Source organism: Salvelinus namaycush, chromosome 14 (genome assembly GCF_016432855.1).
Source record: "Salvelinus namaycush isolate Seneca chromosome 14, SaNama_1.0, whole genome shotgun sequence".
NCBI lineage: Eukaryota > Metazoa > Chordata > Actinopteri > Salmoniformes > Salmonidae > Salvelinus > Salvelinus namaycush.
This window is the reverse complement of record NC_052320.1, coordinates 25438159-25450674: the sequence shown is the minus strand read 5'-3', so window position 1 is coordinate 25450674 and position 12516 is coordinate 25438159. Positions and strand designations below refer to the sequence as shown.

The 12516-nt window shown below is 38.0% G+C and overlaps 1 protein-coding gene across 1 annotated transcript in view; it reads right to left on the bottom strand.

Annotated features, from left to right (window-relative positions):
• LOC120058675 (neural cell adhesion molecule L1-like protein) overlaps positions 1-12516 on the bottom strand; it is a 74161-nt gene that overhangs the window by 21037 nt on the left and 40608 nt on the right. Inside the window, exons 20-22 of the mRNA XM_039007423.1 lie at positions 5466-5670; positions 4967-5089; positions 3152-3329 (exon numbers count right to left, since the gene is read on the bottom strand). Of these exons, the coding sequence (XP_038863351.1) occupies positions 3152-3329; positions 4967-5089; positions 5466-5670 (506 nt within the window). The remainder of the gene's footprint in view (positions 1-3151; positions 3330-4966; positions 5090-5465; positions 5671-12516) is intronic.

Below are 12516 nucleotides of genomic sequence, written 5' to 3'. Positions count from 1 at the left end.
CAAGCATTTCGCTACAACATGGCATAGACTGACCAGGTGAATCAAATCAAATTGTATAGGTATTTTTTTATTTAACCTTATTTAAGTGAATGTGATACAGTAGAATAGTTTAGCCTGTCCGGAAGCAAGACGTCGGTCTCGGCGACATGGCTGGATTTCCTTTTACAACTGTCATGATCGTCATAATAAGCGGACCAAGGCGCAGCGTGAGAGACATACATCTTCCTTTTATTAGACGAAGACGTAACACGAAACACTCTTACAAAACTAACAAAACAATAAACGACCGTGAAGCTATAAACAAAAGTGCACACACAAGCTACTAACATTAAACATAGACAATTACCCACAAACACCTAAAGCCTATGGCTGCCTTAAATATGGCTCCCAATCAGAGACAACAATAAACAGCTGTCTCTGATTGAGAACCAAATCAGGCAACTATAGACTTTCCTAAACACCTACACTGAACACAACCCCATACATACTACAAAACCCCCTAAACAATACACACACCCTAAACTAGACAAAAACACACAACCTTATGGAACAATACTTGGATAGCTTTTCAGAATTCACCGATAAATTGGTCCACATGGAAAACTAAAGGCATAGAAACCATTAATGACTTTTAATGATGTTTCAAATACATGCAACTTAAAAGTTACATAACACAAAATTTCAAATTGAAATCTTTTGGACATCAGAGCAACCTTGAGGGAATCTTTTTTGTGTAACGTGTGCTCCCTTCTCCGGCCTCTAGGTCACCAGGCTGCTCGTGTTTCTTGTTTTAAAGTTCCGTTCCCTTATTAAATGTATTCCCTCCCTGAACTTGCTTCCCGACTCTCAGCGCACATCGTTACAATTTGAGTCAGGAAAGGATGTTCATATGATAGGGAAGATATTCAAAACCTTGCAGAGAGCATGTCCAACTGACAATCTCTTAGGAAAAAATATAAACTATTGGAACCAAGACTTAAAAAGAACTGATGTTGGCACAAGATGGAGTGAAAGTTGGAGCATAACTAACGAAATTACAGTTAACGATAATTTAGGCTTAATCCAGTATAAAACGAAAGTATAGAATTTATTATACAAAAGACAAAATTCACAAATTCTACAGCACAAGGGCAGAGTCATGTCTTAAGTGTAAAACTAATAATGGCTCAATAATCCATGCTTTCTGGGAATGCTATAAAGTCCGGAAATTGTGGGCATAGCTAGAAAGTTGGCTGTCAGAACTATTACAATGCAAACGTACTTTTAATCCGTCTGTCTTCCTATTTCAAGACATGGCATGTGGGGGTGTAGTGAGATACCCGATGGGTTGGACGATTCTCTTCATCACTCATCTTGAAACCCGCCATCATTAACACAATGGAAAAATGTAATGATTTAACATTTAAATATTGAAAGTGTGTGGGCTACGGAAAGAAACAAAATGGTGCAGTTTCAGGCCATGTGGCGGAAAGTGATGCGGCCACTGGAGATCGGGGGGGGTGGGGTGCAAGTGGGTCTGGGCAGGTGTGATGTAGTTGATGTTTGTACGATGTAGTCGTTTGTACAGTATGTGTATGTTTTGTATTGTTTATAAGATATCAAATAAAATTGTAAAAAAAAAAAAAAAAAAGGATCATAGCTTTCACCTGGATTCACCTGGTCAGTCAATGTTATGGAAAGAGCAGGTGTTCCTAATGTTTTGTGCACTCAGTGTAATTGAATCTCTGGTGAAACACTGTTTTTCTAAGGGATTTTTGGTAGGTGGTTTTGCTATCTGTATTAAATGCAACATACATTTTTTTTCCACTTTTTTGCTACACCATGAGGAGACAGACAAAAATAGATGGTTTTAGACCAGTTGAAGAGTCCAACACATTGTTCTGATATCACTGCTGTTGTGTCCTTGTATCACAGCTGTTGTTCTTGTTCAATTTCTCAGTAGTTTCTCTTTTTCTATTTCCTTTGTACCATACTCTTATTTCTTTCTCTCACTCATGTCACTCTCTCTCTCATCCTCTCTCTCGCTCTCTCTCACAGGCACCCACCCACACAAATACAAACAGAAACAAAACACACAACTCTCTTTCCCAAATTCCCATGATGCATCTCACAGTGCCATGGATGTTCCATTGTATGTAGTATCAACTTCATACTCTCTATCACCTCCCATCAATGTCTCCAAACTCATTGCGTTCCAGCTCCCCTATTGCCACACATACATCTTGTAGATAATGACTGACATGGCCGGAAGGCACACATGCCTAATAGGCCCTTCTATCTCCATTCAGAGTCATATACTCTACCATGTTCAGTAATGACAGACACTATAATGTCTCAATAGGAGCACTGACTCCAAGCACGGACTACAACTCCCTTCAACACTTCAAAAACTAGTTGTCTCAACAATGAGTTCTCATTCAACTTCATCAAGGTGGCTGCCTGATATTTGCTAAAAGTTGTCAGAATATACAGTTTGTCTCATAATCTAGATGTCAACCACAAAACAACAAAAGGGTTTGAAGCTGTCGTTGAATATTTGATTGCACATTTATTTGCATAACACTGTAGTGTAAACTATACATGTGTAGTAGTATTTGGCTTGACATGAATGGATGCGATTTCAAAACAACTTCTGTAGGTGTAGGAGAAAGTTCAGAGTTATTTACTATTACCTTGTTTTGTCTACTAGTTCGTTGTAAAAAACAAGCTAGCCTTTTAACTTCCCACATCTCCCCATATGATATAATAATGTGTAACCTACAACATTATCCCAGTTTGATATGTTGCTTGAATGCGTTCATGCCAATATCAGCAAAAAATATAACAGAATTTTTCCTCACGGCGAGATAGCAGAAAACTGCTGTAAAAACTTTACCAACTTTTCCATTTTAAAATAGCCTAGAATCACAGTTATTATTACTTGCAAACAAAAAACATTTTGTGGATTCTAATAAATCAACAATGTTGTTTGGATTATTGTTTGAGGAGTCGCTGAGATTATATCTGGTTATGAGCTACAAGCGTACCGACGCCTACTACAAGTAACCGTAGCTGCGTTGCGTAGTGTTTTGTTCCGTAGCATAAAGTAATCAGAGTTTAACACAGCCATCAACTCCCTCAACCATGATCCATCCTCCTGTGGATTGGCTACTCACTTGCTTCTGTGACCGTGCTACCCTCCTCCATGCGCTGGGGTCCGCAACCCACCCTGGTGCAGGCGCTCAAGTAAAACATGTACTTGCTCATCTCCCCCAGGCCCTGCAGGAGCCACTGGGTGGTGTCGGCACTGCTGACGTTCACCTCCTGCATGTCCCCCATCGTCTCATTTACTATAGAAGAAGAAAATAATATAAGCCATTTAGCAGATGCTTTTATGCAAAGCGACTTAGTCATGCGTGCATAATTGTTTAAATGTTTTATTTAACATTTATTTAACTAGGCAAGTCAGTTAAGAACAAATTCTTATTACAATGACGGCCTACCCCGGCCAAACCCTAATGACGCCGGGCAATTTTGCGCCGCCCTATGAGACTCCCCAATCACGGCGGGTTGCAATACAGCCTGGGTCTGTAGTGACGCCTCTAGCACTGAGATGCAGTGCCTTAGACCACTGCGCCACTCGGGAGCCCGAGTTTTACGTATGGGTGGTCCCGGGAATCAAACCCACTATACTGGCGTTGCTAGCCCCATGCTCTACCAACTGAGGTACAGAGGACCACCCAAGAAAAAGATATACACACACACATACACAAAAATACACATTTGGTTGGAGAGGCTGGAGCAGAGATCATCTCATGCATCTCACAGTCAAACATTCACATGACACGGGTCATGGCTTTTGTGCCAGGAGTTTTGTGAGCTGACTATGTGAGCTGACTATGTGAGCTGACGAGGAAAACACGACTCTAGTTACAAGACTTGACTAAGAGTCTGGGGCCTACTCATATGCTGTAATTAGGCTCCAGAGGTTTTCCTTGTCAGGTCTCGTGGTAAATAAATGGAGATGTTAGTGTTATAGTATTTTACCCATCGATTACAGATTCCAATTACTGCACTTACAATTCACTGCCTCACTTTTTTCTGTATTAGTGCCTATTCCTAAAGACGTTGCTCTGAAGCAGCATGTGCATAAAGAGATACCACTATACAATGATAAGGTTTAAGATTTCCTTGTTGATTTTTTGTTGTTGTAATACTGTATATTTGCCAGCCTGTTAGACTCTCTGAACCAGTTCTATTGTAATGCTCATATTCCCACTGGCTCCTTGTACTTTAATATCAGTGAAATGCTGATATCTGATGACAAGCACTGAAAAGGGCATGCTGGCTGCATTCAGAGGCTCGACTGGCTCAGTGGGTGCTAGAACAACTGCAGGGAAGGGTCTCCCATAACATTTCACACAAAGACTCCAGAAATGTCAGGCAAAATAAATGCAGGTAAAAGGAAAATGTAATGTATGTGATGAAAGCCTCTTACCTCAATGTTCTCTCCATAAGATAAGTGTTCTCTTCATATAAGATGTGAATGGTTTCATTTGAATTCCATGTGATAGAAAGCATATAATGACATATGAACACTAGCCATGTCTTCTTTTGATTTAGTAAACGTTTCCATTCTATTAGGGGAAAAACAGCAACTACATTTTATATGCCTATAGAGGTAACTCTCTGCCAGTGGGCAATACCAATAATTGAGCTTTAGAGAGAACCCAATTGACCATTGAGTATTTAAACAGCACCATCTAGTGCAGGTTTTGATAGTGCAGCTATTGGAAAACAGCAAACTGTACTACAGTAAATGACCAGTCTAAACTGACCGCTAGGTAATAGTAGGTCAAGAGTAATATTCAGCTGTTAAAATTGTGGTGAAGTTGTGTGTACATACTCATCTACTGTAGTAATACTAGAGTGGTCATATGAGTACATACTCATCAAGTAATACTAGGATGGTCATGTGTGTACATACTGAGTTGGTACTGCAGGAGATATCCCATAAGGATGCCGTTGGCCTCAAAGGGGGGTGCCCACACCAGGGTGATAGAGTCTCTCTGGGCGTTTGACACTGTCAGAATGGGCACTTGTTCGGGAACTGTCAAAACATAGAAAAACAAACAAACATTACACATTCAGCCTACAATCCGTCATAATCGTATCGAACATACTTAGGCTTACCTTGCTGTGAAATCTATAGCCTTTAGCGTTCACATATTTTGAGCTTCATTTTTCAGCAAGGCACACAAATGATGTATTAATATACAGTATAAGACAAACACTCACACTTACAGTAACATGTTGTGTTCTGCGACAACACCACAGTTCTCAGGGTGGGTGATGTCACTTCACAATGGCTATTACTACAGGACACAGCTAACTACCTCACATCTGCTACACAAAGTTGGCATTGTTGTACTGTTATGCCTTGTAGTAAACCTGTGAGTGCACACAGCCCTCTGCCAAATATTTACCTCCTTCTGGAGTCTGGAAGGTGACGGGGTCACTATTGGGGCCGTTGCCCCTTTTGTTAAAGACGTTGACGGTCAGTCTGTACTCCGAGAAGGGTCTGAGGCCAGGTACCATGGCATGGCTCCTGTTCCCCGGGAACGTCAGGAAATGTCTCTCCTCAGGAATTCTGTTGGAATGTAGGAGACTCCGTTTCCTCAGCCAGTGCACCTGAGGGAGGGATAGAAAATGAAGAGACTTATATGGCAGCCATTTCAAAGATGATATTCAAATGAGAAAAGGTTTGTTTGTGATGGAGATTGTTTCACAGGACCTTTTTTTTGTTATTTATTATATATTTTTATTGGACATATACACCCCCCTCCATATGTATTTGTACAGTGAAGCTAACCATTTTAATTTGGCTCTATACTCCAGCATTTGAGATTTTCATATTAGGCGACAGTACAGAATGTCAGCATGTCTTGTGCCATTTTGGAGTTACTTTTATTGTAAGTAAGAATAGAAGATGTTTCTGAACACTTTTCCATCCATGTGGATGCTTCCATGATTATGAATAATCATGAATGAATTGTGAATAAGGATGAGAGAGAAGCTTACAGAGGCACAAAGATCATAACCCCCATTTTTTGTTGTCGCCTCTGAAAGGGATCTCACTCATAATTATTTATGATTCATTCATGATTTTTCTTAATCATGGTATCAGAAACATCTCACCTACTCACTTAAAGAAAATTACTCTAGTCATCATTCAGTTACTATTGGACAAAACATAACCCAAAACACAATCAAAACAAACTGCAAATTAGTTTGTAGAGTCGCAAGCTTGACGTAGTCAATGCATGCAATCAATACTATATGGGACCAAATACTAAACTTTTGACTTCTTTAATACATTAAACGTGAATGTGTTCAAATTAATTATTCAAATGGGAGGACTAGATACATAGTGATTTCATTTCTAAACAGTAAAACAGATATTTATGAAAATACCCTCAAATAAAAGGTGACATTCTGTACTGTCACCTTATATTAAACCTTTGATCTCAAATCCCAAAATCTGGAATATAGAGACAAATAAAAAAATGTTGCTTCACTGTCCAAATACAGTGCCTTCGGAAAGTATTCAGACCCCTTGACTTTTTTCACATTTTGTTACATTACAGCCTTATTCTAAAATTGATTAAATTAAACAAAAATCCTCAGCAATCTATACACAATACCCCATAATGACAAAGCAAACAGGTTTTTAGAATGTTTGTAAAAGTATATAAAAATAAAAACTGAAATACCTTTTTTTTTTTTTTTTTTTTTTTTTTTTGGGGGTGGATCAGCTTAATATTGCGGAAAGAATGTTGCTTCCAATGTAATTGTCTGCATCATTTCCAATCCCCCATATTTTTTTGGGTAAATATATATATCCATTCACGTATGCATACATATACACATATATACATACACATACCTACATAGACATACATACTTTTTTAAAGAGTATACCTTTATTATTATTCCCCGCAAACCCTACCACCGATCCCCCAATTGGAGTAAACTGATAAACATTTCTGTTTTTACCTTCAATTTATACATCTTATACACATTTTACAGACACAGTCTACTTTATAATAGTTCTCTCTTGTTTGTTCTTAGTCCTTCCTCTATTTCTGTTGTCCATCCAGTTTGATTTCCACTTGTAACTGTGCTATTTCACAATAGCTCCGCACCTATACACATTTCACAGATCCCGTATGCCCTACATTGTTTATCTTGTTATTAGTCCCACCCTTCAGCTCCACTCAACCTTTCCCATCTATCTTCCAACATCATCCATTTCGGATTTTTATTTGCCATATATTTTTCAACTGTGCTGTGATGCTTCACAAAATATTTGAATCTTCCTATTCTCATAGCTTCCACGGATTGTAAATTAAAAATAAACATTTTTGCTAAAATAATTATTATATTATTGATTGATTGACTATGGCTTTTCAAATCCCCCAGTATTGCTATCTGTAGCGTTAGTTCTACGCAAATGTTGCAATTCTTCAACCATTCCTGGACCTGTGACCAAAAACGAGCTACATGCGGACAATACCAAAATAAATGGTCTAATGACTCTGCCTCCTCACAGCAGAATCTACAGAGCTGGGAAGATTGTATCCCCCATATATATAACATTCTATTAGTTGCAAGAATTTTGTACAATAATTTAAATTGAAAAATTCGAAGTTTTGAATCCGGCGTTGTTTTGCGTATCAATTCATACACCATGTGCCATGGAATGGGTACATCGAAAATCTCTTCCCAACTATTTTGCAATTTATATGGCACAGCTGTAAGTTTTTTGGTCCTTAAATGAAATTGGTATATGTTTTTATTTATCACACTTTTCTTTAACCATTTATGTTCTTTAATATAAGGCCGACATACAAGTTCCTTACTTTTATCCCCTTCCACCTGCCTCTTCCATTTTTGTGGTAATGCTGCAATTAATTGGTTGTAATTTTGGGTAGAGCAGACATTTCCATATGTCTGTGTTAGCTGCATGTGTGACATTACTCCACCAGTCCTATTTATGATATCATTCACAAAAATTATACCTTTTTTAAACATTTCTTCGATAAATACAGTTTTTTTATCAATTACTATATTTGAATTTAACCACAAGATTTGTTGTACTATTTGTTCCGTCCTTTCAGGTGGATTAAACTGAAATTGCAACCAACTTTCTAAGGCTTGCTTAAAAAATAAAGATATTTTGGAGATTATTTCCTTTTCAAGCAACCGAAAGTGAGCAGGTGTAATCTGAATAAAGGGAAAAAGGCCCTTCTTGAACATAGGATGAGACATTCGTACCAATCTACTAGAGAACCAGTTTGGATTTAAGTATAACTTTTGTATGACTGATGCCTTAAGTGAGAGGTCTAATGCTTTAATATTTAATAATTTCTGCCCTCCGAATTCATATTCGTTATATAAATAGGCCCTTTTAATTTTATCTGGCTTGCCGTTCCAAATAAAATTGAATATTTTTTGTTCATATAATTTAAAAAGCAGGTCACTAGGTGTAGGCAAAACCATAAGCAAATAGGTAAACTGTGATATGATTAAAGAGTTAATCAGGGTGATTTTCCCACAAATAGACAGGTATTTTCCTTTCCATGGTAGCAAGATCTTATCTATTTTTGCTAACTTTCTATAAAAATTTATTGGAGTGAGATCATTTCTTTCTTTTGGGATTTGTATACCGAGTATGTCCACATCACCGTCAGACCATTTAATTGGTAAACTACATGGCAATGTAAAATGTGTATTTTTTAGTGATCCAATACGTAATATGGTACATTTATCATAATTTGGTTTTAATCCAGAGAGGATAGCAAATGTATCTAGATCCTCTAAGAGGCCGTGGAGAGATTCTAGTTGTGGTTTTAAAAGAAAACATGAATCATCAGCATACAATGACACCTTAGTTTTTAGGCCCTGGATTTCTAATCCCTTAATATTAATGTTTGATCTAATTTTAACAGCTAACATTTCGATGGCAATAATAAATAGATATGCCGATAGTGGACAACCTTGTTTTACTCCTCTAGATAGTTTAAAACTTTCTGAGATGTAGCCATTATTTACTATTTTACACCTAGGGTTACTATACATAATTTTTACCCATTTTATAAGAGATTCCCCAAAATTGAAATATTCTAGGCATTTATATATAAACTCCAGTCGTACTTTATCAAAAGCCTTTTCAAAATCAGCTATGAAAACCAGGCCTGGTGTCCCCGATATTTCATAGTGTTCTATTGTTTCCAGTACTTGCCTTATATTATCTCCAATGTATCGTCCATGTAAAAAACCTGTCTGATTAGGATGAATAATATCTGACAAAACTTTTTTTATTCTATGCGCCAAGCATTTTGCTAGGATTTTTGCATCACAACACTGAAGTGTAAGAGGTCTCCAATTTTTTAAATGGACTGGATCTTTATATATACCACTTGGGTCCTGTTTCAGTAATAATGATATCACACCTTCTTGTTGCGTGTCTGATAATCTATCATTTATATAGGAGTGGTTAAAACAAGCTAATAATGGTCCTTTGAGTATATCAAAAAAATGTTTGTATACTTCCACTGGTATGCCATCCAGTCCTGGAGTTTTCCCATCCTTAAAGGCCCCAATTGCATCAAGTAGTTCCTCCTCTGTAATTAGGCCTTCACATGAGTCTTTCTGTACAGATGTTAATTTTACATTATTATTAGGGAAAAAATCCATACAATTAGTTTCAGTTAGTGGAGATGGAGGAGCCTGAAACGAAAATATATTCTTAAAGTACTTTACTTCCTCTTTCAAAATATCATTTGGTGAATCATGCGTGACTCCATCATTTGTAACAAGTTTTAATATGTTTTTTTTGGTAGCATTTCTATATTGAAGATTGAAAAAGAATTTGGTGCATTTTTCCCCATATTCCATCCAGTTCGCTTTATTTTTGTAATATATTACACTGGATCTTTCTTGAATAAGTTCCTCCATTTCTTTTTGTTTTTCCTCTAACTTATTCCGTGCCTCTATGGTACCGTTTTTATTGTTATCTAACTGTACTGTTAGTCCTTCAATTTCCTTTGTTAATATGGACTCTTTTGATCGAAATTGCTTTTGTTTTATAGATGAGTACTGAATTGCATGGCCTCTAAAGCCACACTTAAAAGTGTCCCATACAATATGGGGATCTGCTGTACCTATGTTATGTCTAAAAAAGTCAGTTATAAATTCTTCTGTCCTAGTTCTAAACAATTTATCATCTAGTAGGCTTTGATTAAATTTCCAATATCCTCGCCCACGTGGAAATTCTGTAAGAGTAATATATATGCCAATTATGTGATGGTCCGACCGCATTCTGTCCCCTATCAAACACTTTTTAACTTTTGGTGCCAGAGAGAATGATATAAGAAAGTAGTCAAGGCGACTAGCTTGATTAAGCCTCCGCCATGTATATCTCACTAGGTCAGGGTATTTAAGTCTCCATATATCCACTAATTCCAATATATCCATGACATTCCTGATTTCCTTAAGTGCCTGAGGGTGATAGTTTGTAGTGTGATTTCCTTTCCGGTCCATAGAGGTATTTAAGACCGTATTAAAATCTCCCACTATAATAATAGAGTCTAGTGTTGCTTGTAGAGTTGATACATTCTTATATATATTGTCAAAGAAGCTTGGATCATCATTATTCGGACCGTATAGGTTAATAAGCCATATATGTTTATTGTCCAATAACATATTTAAAATAATCCATCTACCTTGAGGATCTGTTTGGACAAATTGCACATTTGGATCAAAGTTATTATTAATTAAAACCATCACCCCTTTTGAATTTCTTTGCCCATGGGAGAAATATATTTCGCCCCCCCAGTTCTTTTTCCACAAAACTTCATCTAAAACTGTCGAATGGGTTTCCTGTAAACAGTAGATATTATAATCCTTCTCTTTTAGCCAGGTAAATACTGATCGTCTTTTCTTATTATCTGCTAAGCCATTACAATTGTAACTGGCTATACTTATTTCCCCACTTACCATAATGAGACACACCTTTCAATTATTTTTATCAAAATATATGTTTGTAAACGTCCTATTAAAAAGTAACATAATGATTGAGTGTCTATATAGTTGTACCATGACATTTGCATCTCCACTAAGCAAACCTCCAATTGGTCCCCACTATTCCACCCGCCAAAAGCCCCCATCTCGAGTTGGGTTGTCATCCCAATGACCGGCAGACCACCCCCGACCCCCCGCATCGCACAGCCCCGGACCGACTGGGATCCATCCTTCGAAAAGTGCACACAGCGCCATCCACCGAACCGAAGCAGATCCATTGCCAAATGCATTTCCATCGCCCTCACCTCTATTTTTATTACATATTGCTGTGAATCATCCTCTATAGTCCCTAACATCTTTTACTTCTTCCTTCGCAACAGTTGTGGGATACACACATACACCCACACACATTCAGCCCTTACCCCCACACAACCATAAGCTCACCCTCTCAACAATTGCACCATCCCAGAGCCCAACTCAAGATGGATCATGATTTACAAATGTACTTGCAGTTGCAGCTGCATGAGAAGGCCTGCAAGACCGCGCAAAAAATGAGCATAAATGTAGAGATTTATTTACCATTGTCACATCCTAAATGATGGAGGTCAAATGTACACCTTCTTCCTGAAACACCCACAATACGGTCATCCATTTTGACCATGTTCCCAAGCATCTCCATGCAGTCCGACTTGATTTCGTGCCACCAGGGCCACAATAATATACCCCCTCTCTGAATGTCCGAGTGTGACCCCCTCCCCATGGGTTACTGCAGCTAGTGTTGCCAGCACTGCCACTGCCTGGGTGGGGGCACCCCACCGGAATCCCCACCGGCTAGGTACAAGGTCGTCAAGGTTCTCATTAGCAGCTTTGAGAATTTCCTTGTTTATTATGCTCTCCCTTTAGGGGGCTTTGGCTTTGCAGGACCAACCCTGCCAAGCAGGCTCAGAATCTTGAGGGGGCAGTGCTGCTCTTGGTCCCTGACCTCATTTTGGCTGCATACAGACCGCTTACAGCATGCACATAAAACAGTTAGGGACTTCTCCTTAGTATCTGGGCCATTCATGTGGGTGTCTAGGGTATAGGGCCATGGACCGTACCATTAAAATAGGATAATAAATAATTAGATATAATTTATTTTAAAAATGTAGTTCCCCATGATAGGACAATAAATAAATAAGACGTATAATTCATTATAAAAGTATATCCATCATCTAAACAACATTGAAAGCCCTCTCATACCCGGCCCACAGCAATACACTGGCTCTGGGATATGCAACTATTTCATTACTCACTCACTCAACTTTCCAAACATAACAAATAAAAATAAACACACACCACACCATCCACACATACTGTGCCTTCTGTTTACTTAGTTTTTATCTTCACTATGTAGAAATAGTGCTTGTGTTCAATTAGTTATATATGAAGATTTATAGAAAAGCTATATTTTGT